This window comes from Engystomops pustulosus, chromosome 8 (genome assembly GCF_040894005.1).
Source record: "Engystomops pustulosus chromosome 8, aEngPut4.maternal, whole genome shotgun sequence".
NCBI classification, from domain to species: domain Eukaryota; kingdom Metazoa; phylum Chordata; class Amphibia; order Anura; family Leptodactylidae; genus Engystomops; species Engystomops pustulosus.
This window is the reverse complement of record NC_092418.1, coordinates 63,288,754-63,304,030: the sequence shown is the minus strand read 5'-3', so window position 1 is coordinate 63,304,030 and position 15,277 is coordinate 63,288,754. Positions and strand designations below refer to the sequence as shown.

Genomic DNA, 15,277 nt, shown 5'->3' with positions numbered 1-15,277 from the left:
ATAACGCTTTTACAGCAGAGTAGATTGGACCAGAGAAGCCAAATTTACGAAGGGTCGAAAAGGCATAGGACCAATTAACTCAGTCAAACGCCTTTTCCACGTCAACCGTCACAAACACTGACGGTATCTGTTTCTTTGTATAGTGAGCTGTAAAAGTCTTGAAAGGCTTTAGCTATCCCTCTTGGTGACAGGATTTTTTCTCTCATCACTGGGTGGTATATACACGGGATTTTACTCTTTTGCACCAGTTTTTTACTCTAGAGGCTAGTAATATCCCCACCTTATTGTCATGAGAGTAATATTGCAGAGATTACAGAGATGGTCCCTTTCTATTTTTAGTCTTTCTTATGTAGATAGGTTGAGTGTTTATTTTTTAATTACTTAGGTCTGAGATGAGCCCCCTGACATAGACCTTATGAGTTGACCATAACGTAAAGTCATCTAATTCTGATGGTGAGTTAAAATGGTAGTAGTCATGTATGTAATTTTCAGTTGTCTTAGCATGTTGATCATTAGCTAGAAGAGACATATTTAGTCACTGTGCTTGGGATATTGGTCAGTTATGGTTATGAATATTGGGGCGTGAACTGACCACCCAATCTCGCCTGTGGATGTCGGGAAGAGAAATAGGTGAAATCTTTTTTTTATCCGAGTGAAAAACTCTCCAGACATCAAGCGACTTGTCTGAAACAACCTGATCCAGTTGTGTGTAAAGTTTGGGAATTTGATGTTGTATCAATTGTGGGAGTTGGAGGGGCATTAATATCCCTGCAAAATAGTAGGTTTCCTCTCTGGTTGTTACCTTTATCACCTTTCGGGAAAATCTCAATTGATTAGGGCCATAGAAGTTGACTAGAGATAGATCTTTTTTGTTTGAAGGTGCACGCCACAATAATGTATCTACGCTGTGGGTTGACTATCTGAGAGTGTATGGTCCTTAAAAGTTACCAGTACCCCTTTTTTATTTTTTGCGAAAGTAGATAAAATAATCATTGGGAAATGTTTGTGATGTATTCGCAGCGATTTCTCAGTTGCTAGGTGTGTCTCCTGTGTGCACGTCACATTTTTGTGCGACAGCCTCCCACCACATAAAAGCTTTTTTTTGTGGGCTATTCAAGCCTGTGACATTAATGGATACTATTTTGTACCCCATGCTAGATATTGTATTGTCAGGATATACTTACTCCCAGTGGTATATGTACTAGTGTGCTCAATCCTGTGTAATAGGCAGGGTGGTGAGCGACTTTTTGTTAAGTGGTGTATCCGCCAGACAAACAATTAACAGAAAGAAAAACAGATTAGTCAGTTTTTAAGTACAATACATGTACTCTAAGAATTAGGGCTATAGTGGTATTAACATAAACAAGCCCATATGTCACTGAGCAGCAGCCGTTATAAAAATGCTTTTTAACTACCAACTTAAAACTGAAGGTAATGAATAACTGAAAGCAGTGGTGTACTTATTATGGCTTATAGAATGTAAGAAGATATAAATACCAGATCACTGACTCACCGACAGTGTGTATCAGTGTGTCCATTCAGATATCATGATTATTAAATTCAGAAGCGTATTCTGCCATCTTGGATTCTACATGGGACACTTGTTCTTGAATTTCAGATATGTTAGACTGGAGGGGGCTTATTAGCTTGAGCAGGTTGAAAGTTAGAGAGGCCCGTAAAGCTTTTAACATTTCTTTTAGTAGGTGTTCTGTTACAGTCTTGTTGGAGGTTTGGAATGCCGCAAAGGCATCTGCCTCATCTGCCTCTGTGTCTCCCTCCAGGAGTCTAGTATCAGCTTCCCAGGGTTCTGCCTGCAGATTAAGCTGCAACCTCTGTCGCTGTTTTGTTGGGCTCCCTGTTGGTGTCTGGGATAGTGTTTGACCTACCACTGTGCCTTGGGGGTTCTTGGGGTTTTGCTATATAGCCGGTTTTGAGGGGTCGGCGTTCATTTTCATTTTTCACTCCCCAACTTCAAACATACATAATTTTTTTTTCCATTTTTTTTAGGGAAACCTGTGTCATGTAGAAAAAGACAGTAATCCTGTATTACAATACATATATAGACATAGGACAAACATCAATCGGACAAAGCAAAATAAAAACATTTAAAAAGGATGCATAAATAAAGCCATCTTACACATATCTGCCATTTATATATTTTTCAGATAGTGTTATGGGGTTTGTTTGTTGGGGGCCCAGGTCTGGGTGACCGGACATTATCAGTTGTCAGCCTCCAGTTGTGACTTTATTTATGGATGCACTGTGGTTGCATCTTTTTTAAATGCTTTTATTTTGCTTTGTCCGATTGATGTTTGTTTTATGTCTACATATGTATTTTAATAAAGAATTATTGTCTTTTGCTACATGACACATTTCCCTGTTTTTGTATTAGCATTTAGTATTCCCTGACATGTACTGCGAAAAAAAAATGCATTTGCGCCTTTTTCTTGTGGGTTTGGATTTTACGGCTTTAACAAATGACATGTCTACTTTATTCTTTGGTTTGGTACGATCACGGAGATTTATATATGTTTTCTAATGTTTTCATACATTTAAAAAACATTACTGTACAAAAAAAAGTCTTCATTTTGTCATTTCTGGTGCTAATAACTTTTTCTTACTTCAGTGTGCAAAGCTGTGTGGTGGCATCATATTTTTGAGACTTTTGAATGAGTTTTAAATGCTGTACAGCCTTTTGATCACTTTTATAGAATTTTTTTATTTTTTGTAAAATGGCAAAAAAGTGGCATTTTCGACTTTTGGCTCTATTTTCCATTATGGTGCTAAATGCTGGGAATAACTGTTATTATATTTTGATAGATCGGACGTTTTAGGACGTGGCAATATATAACATGTTCATGATTTTTACTGTTCATTTATATTCATATCAGTTCTAGGGACAGGGGGATGATATGAATTTTTTTTTTAAATTTTTTAAACTTTTTTTTTTATTCTATTTTTTCAGTCCCCCATGGTACTTTAACCCTAGGCTGTCTGATTGACATTGTGCACTGGACATTGTAATACATTACATAGCAACAGATCACTGTTCCCCGATTACGTCACAGGGAGGGACGATCATTGTCGGATTTTTAATGCTCCAATTGCGGGTGTTTCTGGTGGGTGTTTGCTGTAATATGCAGCAAACTCTAACTGGCTATGGAGAGGGCTCAGCCTGTGAGCCTTCTCCAATCACCCACAGCCGATGTCTGACGTACTATCCACACGTGCTTACGTAAACGTTAACATTAAGTTAATACGTATTATTTTCAATGCAAAGTTAACAGCAATGTAATATCATCATGGTGGTAGATGACCAGCAAAGTTCCATCAATTTTTACGAAATAAATACAATTGTCAATAAATTGTTCATGAAATTTTTATGACCAAAAATAATATGCTATATTCATGAAAAGCAAGAAAAAAATAACTGCAACTCAAAAATCTCCCTGAAGAAGGACCCCATTGAAGGCTGGCTATGCATGGATGACCTTCATACACTGGATGGTATCTGTCAGGTAGAGTGCTGGGAGAGAGTTGGCCACCTGATTGCTCCCAGTGCTTATTCAGATATAGGCCAATATCTTTCTTTTGGGTGTAATTTGTATTCTGTAAAATTTGAAGCACTGAAAACATTGCTGCTTTGCAATTGCCTTTTTCCTCAAGGGTAACATTTTTAAGTCTAATGTAGACATCGTCAGGTATATCCTCATAACGATTATGTAGTTCCTCCAACATTGCAGCATTATCCACAGAAGATGGCTGCTACTGCTGCTTTCTTCTTCTTGCTCGAGGAGGTGTAGGCGGTGGTGGAGATAGTCTTTGCTTCTTAGTTTTTGCTGCTCTCCGCTGTTCTGGTGTAATTTGCGCAGTGACTTCCTCCCATACTTTCACCTTCTGGTCACAGTCTGTGCATGTCTCCAGGCATTCATCCCAAAGAATGGGATTTGCTTGCAGCAGGACAATCAAATGCTCTTTTGTCACAAACAGCATGACCACTCTCCTGTCAACTACACTACTGTCAAACTCCAGACAGGAAGGTCCTCTGACAGGTCTTGGTCTCTTTGGATATTACACATGTATATGGTAGCATACTGTGGACAGCCATATCCAGTACCTTTGTAATCTGTGTTTATACATCCTCATAGATTTCTATGGGGCGCAAGGAACTGAAATACAGGAGAAAATAGTACATGTTCTATATATTAAGCTGCTTGAATATGACATGGTATGGCGTAAACAAAGGCAATGTAAATGGTTGGATGTTTTGTCCGTGGATATGAATGCGGCTATATAGCATGCGGCCATTTTCGTACATTCGTATGTACGCAGCCTTATTCTTACATGTTTCTAATTACATGTCCTTATGAATCATAATAAGCTGGTAAGAAATATATAAATAGTAGCTGTATCTCCTGGCATTGTTCGGGATAGTAAATAACTGCTTTTAACTATAACAAAATAGAATGGGTTAACAAAAAATATTTTATATGTATCTATAGGATGTCTCAGACTGTCTCTGACCATCTGTGTCACGGACCATCTCTGACCGTCTCTGGCAGTCTCTTTGACTGTCTGTCTCTGGCATTTCTAATAACTCTTACCTCACACATAAGCATATTCTACTCATTGCCTATTGTAACAAATCACAGCTCAGAGCTCATATTACTGACCTGTGGCAGAATAGGAACCAATCGTGGCTCAACTTCCAACTTCCACAGCAGCAGCAGACAATGGCTCCTGTACATGGTGGGTAATAAGTGGATTTTGGAAAGCGCAGGGAGAAAATTTTGGCTCAAAACCTCAACAAAGAAACAAATGCCAAGATCCAAGTAAAGGAGGATGACAGTAACTTGGAAGATGAGACCACCACACAAGATGTGTGCTACAGTTGAGAAAATGTGGACAGACATTTTACATGTTAACTTAAATGAAAAGGAACGTTGTCACTACACGTCTTGTCCCAGGGTCACTCAACCCATAAAAAGTGAGATAAAAGGGAAGGATATGTAAGTGTAAATCTAGAGGGCGCTGGAGAGCGACCCAAAACAAGGGTCGAAAAGGACCTTGACCACTCCCATCCATAGACAACTCCAGAGGGAGAGCTCACAGCAAGCCAGTGCTGTGTGTCCTGCAGTCAGAAGGAGGACTTTGGACCAGTTGGAGATAGACAGATGGTATGTCCCAAGAGGAATTGAATCCAGAAAGGACATTGGCTCTCAGTGAGTTCAAACAGAGTACTGAGGAGGAACCTCCAGCAGTGTTTGTTAAAGCTAGAACGTTACTAGGATTCAATAAGCGAGGAAGTGCCATATGTAGGGGCTAAGCTATTTGTTATTTTTGTTCCTGTAATAGTTTAAAGCTGAATAAAGCTGTTTTTTTTTTTTGCATTGATACAAGCTCCTACATTATTGCTTTGGTGCTCAACACCACAATAGAAGTCTGTGAGGCCCAGAAGCTTCTACTATTGATGCTAAGTTACCCCCAAACCCCACATTTTCAACAGAAGAATTTACCTCTTTCTTGCAGGAACGGAATACTTATTTGAAAAATGGGAGAAAGATTTACATGATTTAAAAATCAAGAAATTTCAATGTGATCAAAGAGATTTGGTTACTAAAATGATGTGAAGTAAGAGAGAACAAACTTCAGTGGAAATCTGAGAAGATCATCATCGATATCAATTCCCAGAAGATTACGACCCGAGCCATCTTGGAAGCTAGGAGGCATGCAGGGGCGCATGCACCATAACCACAGGTGAGCCTCAATTAGACTGGATATTAGCATGTATGTCTCTCCTTGTTTATCATATCCATTTTAATTAATTGTGAAATAAAGTGTATTATGTTCCAAGGCTTGCTATGGAGTATTTCCTCTCATTTCTTCTTTTTGGATGAATAAAGTCCTAAATGTGTCGTATATAAAACCCAGGAAATGTGTAAAAATGAAATTAACCTTGTGAAGTTTTTCAGGAAAATCATAAAATAGCACCTAAAGTTGTAAGCCTCCTAACATCCTAGAGAAGGAAATTATGTGTCACGGCCGTACCCGCGATCCTCGGTACGGATCGCAGGTACACCCTTGCCCTCTTGTGTGGCGCAGTTACCCCCCTACCCGCACTTGCCTCTCCTGGATCGGCTCCAGTCCCGACTAGGCTGCAATCCTGCTGTCTGACTAGGCCGCACACGTTCCCTCTCACTTGGGCATGCACGCGTCGGCTCTTTAGGATTTAAAGGGCCAGCGTCCCTCTGATTGGGGCTGGCTAATCCAGCTCACCCTAATAATCCGGCACCTCCCTTCACTCTCTGCCGGATCTTCAAGTCATTTCCCTGAAGTGAAAGCCCTCCTGTGTTTCCTAGTGTTCCTAGCATTCCTCTGTGTGTCTGTACTCCAGTGTTCCTCCACGTTCCTGTATTCCTGTGGCGGTCCTGTGTTCCTGTGGTGGTCCTGTATTCCTGTGGCGGTCCTGTATTCCTGTGGCGGTCCTGTATTCCTGTGGTGGTCCTGTATTCCTGTGGCGGTCCTGTACTCCTGTGGTGGTTCCGAGGTCCTGCCATCCCGCGGTCCTGCCTTCCCTGTGTTTGGTTCCTGTAGTCCGTCCATGTGGTTTTTACTCCGTTGATCCATTCCTGTGCCACCTTGTGGTTCCCGTTTCCTGCTTCCCTACCTTGGCTGCCACCGCGGGCCTAGTCGTGGAAAGACCTAGTGTCACCCCACCGCAGTAACACCATCCCGCTTTGCGACAGGCTCTGGCAAAGCCAAAGGGCCACTTAGACTCCGGTCCGGTCCCGGTTGCGGCTACCCCTGAGGAAGTCGTTAAACAGTGATGATACGCTTGGGGAGCCTCCCACCCCTACCATTGTTCTGTGTATGCTGTGCATTGTTGCTTAGGTTTGTGGATGGGAACACTTGGGCATTTGGACAGGCCCTGGTCTACCCGGTTTTGTCTATACTCCATTATTATATGGCACTTGCACTTTCTACATGGGTATTCATGTGTTATGCTTTATAGGTTTGTAAGTATTTGATCGGTTTTGGTTCGTACCTTTACATATATGCTATCTGGATGTACATATTTTTTGCATTGTTTGCACCTTCTTGCCTATCCTAGCCACTGAAACGTATTGCTATTTAGATATTGTATACTTTGGCACTTTTTCATCTTATCCAATCGTCCATACACTTGTGGTAAGGGGTGGTGGATGGAGTAGGGTGATGCACCCACTCTGTCCTGTGTCCTTTTTTGATATTTTTAATTGATTTTAAACAAGCAGTTGTGTATTTCATGAATTATCTAATAGAGATTGAACTGTATTGAAAATCAGTTTTGGGTCCGGAATAGCACACTTCTTTTCTTCTTAGTGTATATTGTCTCTTGTTGGTGTGCGGACCAGTTTATGCTACAGCTGTGCACGCCCCATTCCGTTCTTTGAGGTTGCAGCTAGTACCATCATTCCACGGTGGTCCAGAGTTTCCACAGACTCTTTCTACATAGACTCTCTGACGGTTCGCCCAGCCAAACGGTGACATCATGTTTGAAAAATGATGGCAGGTTAAGGTAGATATATGGAAAAGCTATTTTTAAGCTAAACACACTAAACTGTCACATACCTACTGGTCGCCACCATAAGTGGCTATTAACTCCCTACACCGAAGTGAAGACTCAAAAACAAAAAACACAAAAAGCAAGGTCAGGGGTCTGGGTCACAAGGACGGTAGAAAATATGGTACAAAAGAGTATAACCAGCAAAATACTGAGTAACATTTCCTAAGACACATTCTGGTAACAGAAGAAGATGCTGGCACAGATGTTTACACCTATTTGTTTTATGTATCATATAGAGGCCTTGCTGAGATGCTCTTACATAAAATAGGTCATTTGGCTATCTTGGGAGAGTCCTTTTATTATTATTCTTATGTATCATGTTCTGTAAAACTGTCTCTGCTCCTGCTAGTCAGCTTTATATATTAATCTCACAGTTACTGGGATCATCCCTGTGCTTCAATATAAACAGCGAGAATGAATTAGGGACAGGAAAAGGCAATCTGTCATTCTGTCATCAGTCTTCCATTATATTGTGATTCCCTTCTACACAGGTCATAATGTCTTCCATGCAAAGTAAACCAAATTTCTGGTGCTTAACTACGTCAAAACACTGTACCAGGTCACACTCATTTTTGTAGTGATTTGTTTGCAAAATTTTAAACCAATGAGATGCTTACATTCATGATAACATTTATTAGTTAACCGCTTCCTTTATGTCACCCATGGAATAGCCCCCAAAGAAACACAATGAGGGCAAGCGTAAAAAAATTGTCATTATATTGCCACTGAGACAAACAAGAGACAGGTCTCCTAGGTTTATATATCCACATGAAACACTACAGATGGTTAGTACATCTGCTCAGACAATATGCTGCTCATGCCACATAGTGAAACACGACATAAGCCTAAAGGTTTACTAGTCTTCCTCGGTCTATGAATAGATTTACAATGGGAAATATACTTCTGTATGTATCTATGTTTTCCTAAGATACCAGTTGAGAAATGCGGTGGCTGATATACGTGATCTTCTGTTTAAGTCCAGAGGAAAAACACTGGGGTAATCGGTGCAATTAGCTATAGAAGAATCACTGGGTCTAACCCAGTGATTTACAATGAAAGAAAAGTGGATGGGATTAATAGAAGGTCCATACACATGATTAGGTATGAAGAGAGAAGCGGCACTTTTTGTGCAAAATCCTTTATTGGCAAATGTGAAGTACAGGGATAGAGTGCGGCCTGGCGACGGGCTGTCTCGCGCCATCTGGCGCATTGCCCATAAGGATTATCCACGAATTGGTGAGTGCCGCTTTTCTCTTCATACCCAATTTCTATATGGACTGTGTGCTTCAAGTTGAGCACCACCATTGGCATTATTTAGAGCGACTACTACTGCTTTACTGACAATACCTTCACCTGTGACGCTGGCTTGTGCCTAAACATTTGTGAATGGTACCGATTATCTTTGTTTTCTTTGGACTGTATTTGGATTCCATACACATGATGTATAAAAAGCGCAGTATTAGAATCAGTGTGGAATCCAGGCTATACCTAGACCTTTGGCAATAAACAGCATTTTGTCCGTTTATTGGCAGTGGTTGGAATCGATTCTGTTTTCATTGTCCATAGCCACAGGGGTCTATCATCTGACAGCATTTCGTTTTATGCTTTACAGTAGAGGCAGGAATAATCTGAAGTTGAGTGAAGTGGACATCTTTTATTTTCTTTCCTAACCTCCCTTAACACCCGGAACATAAGGGGCCCCAAGACCTCTGAGTAATCCCTATAAAGGGAAGCCATCTGTTCCTGGGCTGGAGTCAGATGAAGCTCCAATAACCTCCATTATTTCTGCTAGGGAGACAGGTGCTTCTAACTTTTCTCTCTCTTCCGGTGTCAGTTTAGGGAAATCTCTCTTATCCACGTAGGACTGTAAATCTATACTAGAAAAGCCCCTCTCAGCCCTCCCTCCAAATTTACCACTTCTCGGATTTTAATATCTTGGATTTTTGACACCTTTTTTTTCAGTAGTGGATGTAATTGTGGCATTTCCAACAGAAGTTTTATCATATTTTGTAACCTTGTCTATAAAGTATATGTGTAGAAAATATCTTCTATATTAGGTTTATGGGTCAGTTGCACAGGTCTCCCTTGGGTTGTATGTAGATTACATTTATAGATTCACTAAGTGTGATGGTGTTTCTCTTAATCTTAAACACAATTCTGAGCTAAATTGTAAGATGCAGTGAACCAAGCCCAATGAAAAATATTCTGGATATATTGATCCCTTTGGATACATAGCCATACATGTTGTATATAAAGTGAATACAATTGGGAATTAAGCATTCCCGTCCATTACAAGCATTAGTTTGTATATGTTATTAAAAATTTTTTTTTAAATAATCAACATTAAAAGTCGTTTCATGCACAATTAGTTTTTCTTTTTACATAGCCTTGTTCATGGTATAGTTCAAAGCTTAGGTCATCCATATCAGATCAGTGGGGGCCTAATATTCTTATTAGCCTCCCACACTGATATCAGTACCTAATCGATGCAAAAGGACAGCTGAATTTAACCAGACAGGGCTCTACACATAGATGTTATCCGCCTCTATTCTCTGTGTTGGTCCTAGGAATGGAGACTACTGGAATAAGATGACTGATTGGGTTTTTTAATATCCTATATCTGAATCTGAGTATCCTATAGATGCAGATATAACCTTTTGTAAATGCTGTGATATAAAACAAAAAAACGCACTGCAATCTAGATTGGGCTTCAAATGTCAAATTTGGTTACATCTATAGGTCATCAACATCTTTTTTATAGCAACTCCATTTAAGAAAGGCACAAATTTTTTTTCTTTTGCAGTGCTGTCAAACTTTGAGTTATACAATTTTTAAGATGTTTCACCTTACATATGTTGGACAGTTAGCCTTGACTTTCTGCAAAAAATCATAAAACTCAACATAGCATTTTGTGCCACTGTATGTATATTTTATTCTGTGATCCTTGACTTTTCCTTGTCTCTTAGTGAATAAGGTGCTCCATTCCATACTCTCTAAATTTTAAGCCCCACTTCTTGCCTTTACAAGTCACGCAGACCCCCTTTTCGCTGTCCCCACCTACCAGAAAGCTTGGATAACATTTAAGTCATGGTTTATGCTGACTGATTAGTTTTTAAAACTCCTTTTTTCATAACAACTTATCGTGTGGACAGCAAATAATGTAATCTATTTGAATGCATTTGAAGGCTATGTTCACATTATGCATTTGCAATACTCCTGGATGTGCATTTTAAATGCACTGGGTAAAATACATCACCAAATACACATGAGTTTTGACAATAGTCACATGTGTTTTGCTTCTTAACATTAATACAGGCGGTCCCCTACTTAAGAACACCCGACTTACAGATGACCCCTAGTTACAAACGGGCTTCTGGATATTAGTAATTTACTGTACTTTAGCCTTAGGCTACAATAAGCAGCTATAACAGTTATCACAGGTGTCTGCAATGAATCTTTATTGTTAATCCGGGTTCTTATAATAATCCAACATTTTTCAAATCCAATTATCACAGAGACCAAAAAAATTCTGGCTGGGTTTACAATTATAAAATATACAGTTCCGACTTACATACAAATTCAACTTAAGAACAAACCTACAGAACCTATCTTGTACCTAACCCGGGGACTGCCTTTAATAATGTTTTACACAGCAAAACACATGTTGCCATATGCATTTGCAGATGTGTTTGCAATCTGCTTCAGAAGACAATAGAAATGCGTCATGTGAATACAGCCTTGGACTCTAATATACTCCCAATCTCAGGTCCTTTTTCCGCTATGATCACTTGAAGAGGAGCCTGAAAATTAGAAGGGTGTTGTTGCAGGTAAACCTGAGCTCAGGCCGCGTTCTCAGGTTGTGCTTAAATTGAGTTCAGAAAAGCGGAAGCAATTAAAACTGAGATGTATCAAGAGGGAAAGATTCTCATGATAATGAGTTTTGCCCTTATATAAATCCCTGGTCAGACCACACATGTAATATTGTGTACAGTTTTGGGCCCAGTGTATAAAAAGGACATAGTAGAGCTGGAATGGGTGCAGAGGGGAGCAACCAAGTATCTGAGTGGACAGTACAGAGACCTATACAAAGATCTTTTTTATGTAGACCTGTGGCCAGGACAAGAGAACATCCTGTATGCCTTGAAAAGAAGTGGTTCTACTATCATAGTAGAGGATTATTTACTGTGAGAGCGGTGAGACTTGTAGTCTCTATCACAAGATACTGTAATGGCTGATAATTTGAACATTTACAAGAGTGGCCCGGATGTCTTTTTGGAGAGAAATAAAATTACATCTTAAAGGAATAAAACTTTTTGTAAGTAGTTTGTGTTGAGGGAGTTATTCCCAATGCCATGTTAAGGGTTCTGAAAGAATTTTTCCCTGCTTTGGGCCAAGTGGCATAAGCCTTGAAGGATTTTTGCTATGGATTAACACTGCTTAATGTAGAGTTAATAAGTTGGACTTGATTGACTGAGGTCTTTTTTAACCTTATGTACTATTATACATTAAATATAGTATGGTGGTTTTGGTATATAGTTTGGTATTTGTTTCCTCATTGTAGGTCAGCTGCTTTCAGTCATATTTCAGTTATATTAAATTCAGCATACTATTTGCAATTCAAATCAAAAGTTAACTAATCTGATGTATTAATCTAATTGCATAATTGTACCAATACTGTAAATCTAGACATAAGATAAACATAGTGTTATCAGTGTGTTTCCTGTGTAAAGGCTTCAATTAATGTAAGCTAAGTTGAAAAGTAGGGTTATGTTCTTATACACTGCTCACTTAAGACTTAAACAACAGAATACAACTCCAAGTAAATCAAACTTCTGTGAAATCAAACTGTCCACTTAGGAAGCAACACTGATTGGCAATTAGCAAGACACACTAAATAAAGGAGTGGTTCTGCAGGTGGGGACCACAGACCACTTCTCAGTACCTAAGCTTTCTAGCTGATGTTTTGGTCAATTTTGGATGCTGGTTGGTGGATTAACACTTGTAGAAGCATGAGACGGACTCTAGGTTCTGCAGCTCATCCAGGATGGCATATCAATGCGAGCTGTGGCAAGAAGGTTTGTGGTGTCTGTTTTGTAGTGTTTAGAGGCTGGAGATGCTACCGGGAGACAGGCCAGTACTCCAGGACATACGAAGGGGGTCATAGGAAGGCAACAACCCAGCAGCATGCCAGCTACCTCCTCCTTTGAGGAACAGAAGCAGCACTGCCAGAGCCATGCAAAATAACCCCAGCAGCCACAAATGTACATGTGTCTTCATAAACATTTAGGAACTGACTCCATGAGGATGGAAAGAGGGCCCAACATCCACGGATGGGGGTTTTGCTCACAGCCCAACACCATGAAGGACGCTTGGCATTTGCCAGAGAACATCAGGATTGCCAAATTCGCCACTGGCGCCCTGTGATCTTCACAGATAAGCAGGTTCACACTGAGCACACTTGACAAATGTGACAGGCACATGGAAGCCACGCTTAATACTGAGCCTCATTTTGACTTGTTTTAAGGACATTAGATCAATTGGATCATATTGTAGTGTGATTTTGTTGTCACCACATTCAACTTTGTATGGAACAAAATATTCAATGAAAATATTTAATTCATCAGATCTAGGATGTTTTTTTTTAAGACCTCCCATAATTTTTTTTTTAACAGTGTACAAATGAATGAGCCCTAAAACAATAAGCAAATGAAAATCATATTTTTATTGCTGAAACCACCTAAAATTCTGCTGAATAATCATATATTTTTGTTGAATCAAATTATGTCTTTCCCCATTTGTTACTTTTTAGCACTTTAACGTCACAGAAATTCATTATCTCTACTTCCATTATCCTATACTGTTGGTTCAGAGTTGCAAAATACAACCATACAGCAGAGACTAAACTTCTTATTTTGGGTGGATTTGCTATACAACCCTAAGCTCACTATCTTAATGAGCCACAGTTTAATCTGATTCTGATAATAACTTTTCAAGCTCACTATTTTTTTAAGTATCTAGATCTATTAATTTAAGGAAGTACAAAGTTACCATGAAATTCCTGGGGCAGGCAAGACATCCGAGAGTCAAGGTGAAAAACCGGTCTCTGAATGAACCCTTATCTATTTTGGCAGCAATACAATTTATTCCTGCATTAACATTTTTGCCTCAAGCAGCAGAACAACTTGATGTATCTTCTTGCTTTTAGTGATACCTTTATTTCCCTGTAGATATTGTGGATGGTGTGCTTCTGAACTTACAACATGAATTTTAAGACTTAATAAACACTTTTCCCTATTCGTCTTCGATAATGTATATGCATATAGTTATTAAATGTTACCCAAAATTGTCTTTTCTTTGAAAAAAAAAATTTTTCTTACTTCAGCCAGTAATCCACCTCAGTCTGACTACTTAAAAATAAGCTAAACATTTTAAAGGATAGAAATACATGAAATCCATAGCATGGCAGTAAAACCTTCTTTATTAATAAATGAAAAAGTACAGTACAGCTAAAAAGTATTCCATTTGCAGCAAACTGGCTCCCCCCAGAGTATTTTAAGAAAATAACATTGCAAGTTTGTCAATGAAACAGACATTTTACTCATGTCACACATTGCTTATTCATAAAAAAGACAGTATACATTTATTCTAAAAAAATATGTGAAAATCAACTTAATTTGAATGGTTGAAAAGGGAAAACATTATATGTGCATGTATATTTATGTACGTGTGACTATATATTAATGATACATTACTGCACAACTAATGTCAATGACCCAATAGACTACAAGAAAGAAAGATATACATGTCTTCAATTAATACTAGTATGACTAATAATAATACTGGAAATATATTTTAAAATTTTAATATTTCTTACCTGAGCTTTCACAAGGAATTGTTTTGAAGCAGCCACCAATCCCAACATAAAATAGCTCCAAAATGTAGCCATCTGTTTGTATATAAAGACACACTTCAGTATGTCAAATGATTATTTCCTCCAGATTTCACAAAAATCACAAATTAAATGGAGAGTTAACATTCCACACTCCTGAAATGTTACACTTTCTTTGTAGCTCCATGCATGTCCAATGTAGCTTTTTCATTCACAATCCTGTTACAGCAGATTTCCTCCCAACTTTATCTGGCATGGATGAAACCATGTAGTAGTTGAGTCCTGGTGCCCTCCTCTTTGCTGATAGCAATGCTTTTCTTTTCCTCCCTGGGCATGTTTCAGCTTGGTTATAATAGCAAATGCATCTGCAAACAGCAGGAGAATCAAGAAGGCTGCCTAAGTGAGAAAGCCTTTGTACTCCAGCTCTTCCTCTGCTGGCAGCTTAATACAGAGGATGGAAGTTTAGCTGCAGCCCTGTAGTACACACAAGGCGACAGCTATCTCTGCAGTAGGAGCTCCTCCGTGAGCTCAGTGGATGACAAACTGCTTGCTGCTATACGTTATCTTGTAATTTGTTGTACAGGGAGAATCTCACAAATCCCCCTCCCCTGAGGTTATTAAACATATACAATACACCCCGATTTTAGCATAAACAACCCCCCACAAATGTAAAAATATTTGAGACATACACATATGTATGGATTATAATCTATGCAGCTATATTATTGTACTATGGTAGCTTCGACATTGTTCTCCCCTAATGACACATTCATATACAGTGC

General features: G+C 39.2%; 1 protein-coding gene across 2 annotated transcripts in view; it reads right to left on the bottom strand.

The window, feature by feature from the left end:
- Positions 1-15,034, bottom strand: part of PTH2R (parathyroid hormone 2 receptor) — a 308,425-nt gene extending 293,391 nt beyond the window's left edge. For both annotated transcript variants that reach the window (XM_072120997.1, XM_072120998.1), the window contains exon 1: positions 14,481-15,034. In XM_072120997.1, the coding sequence (XP_071977098.1) occupies positions 14,481-14,552 (72 nt within the window). In that variant the 5' untranslated portion in view covers positions 14,553-15,034. The remainder of the gene's footprint in view (positions 1-14,480) is intronic.
- Between the last annotated feature and the right edge of the window lie 243 nt (positions 15,035-15,277).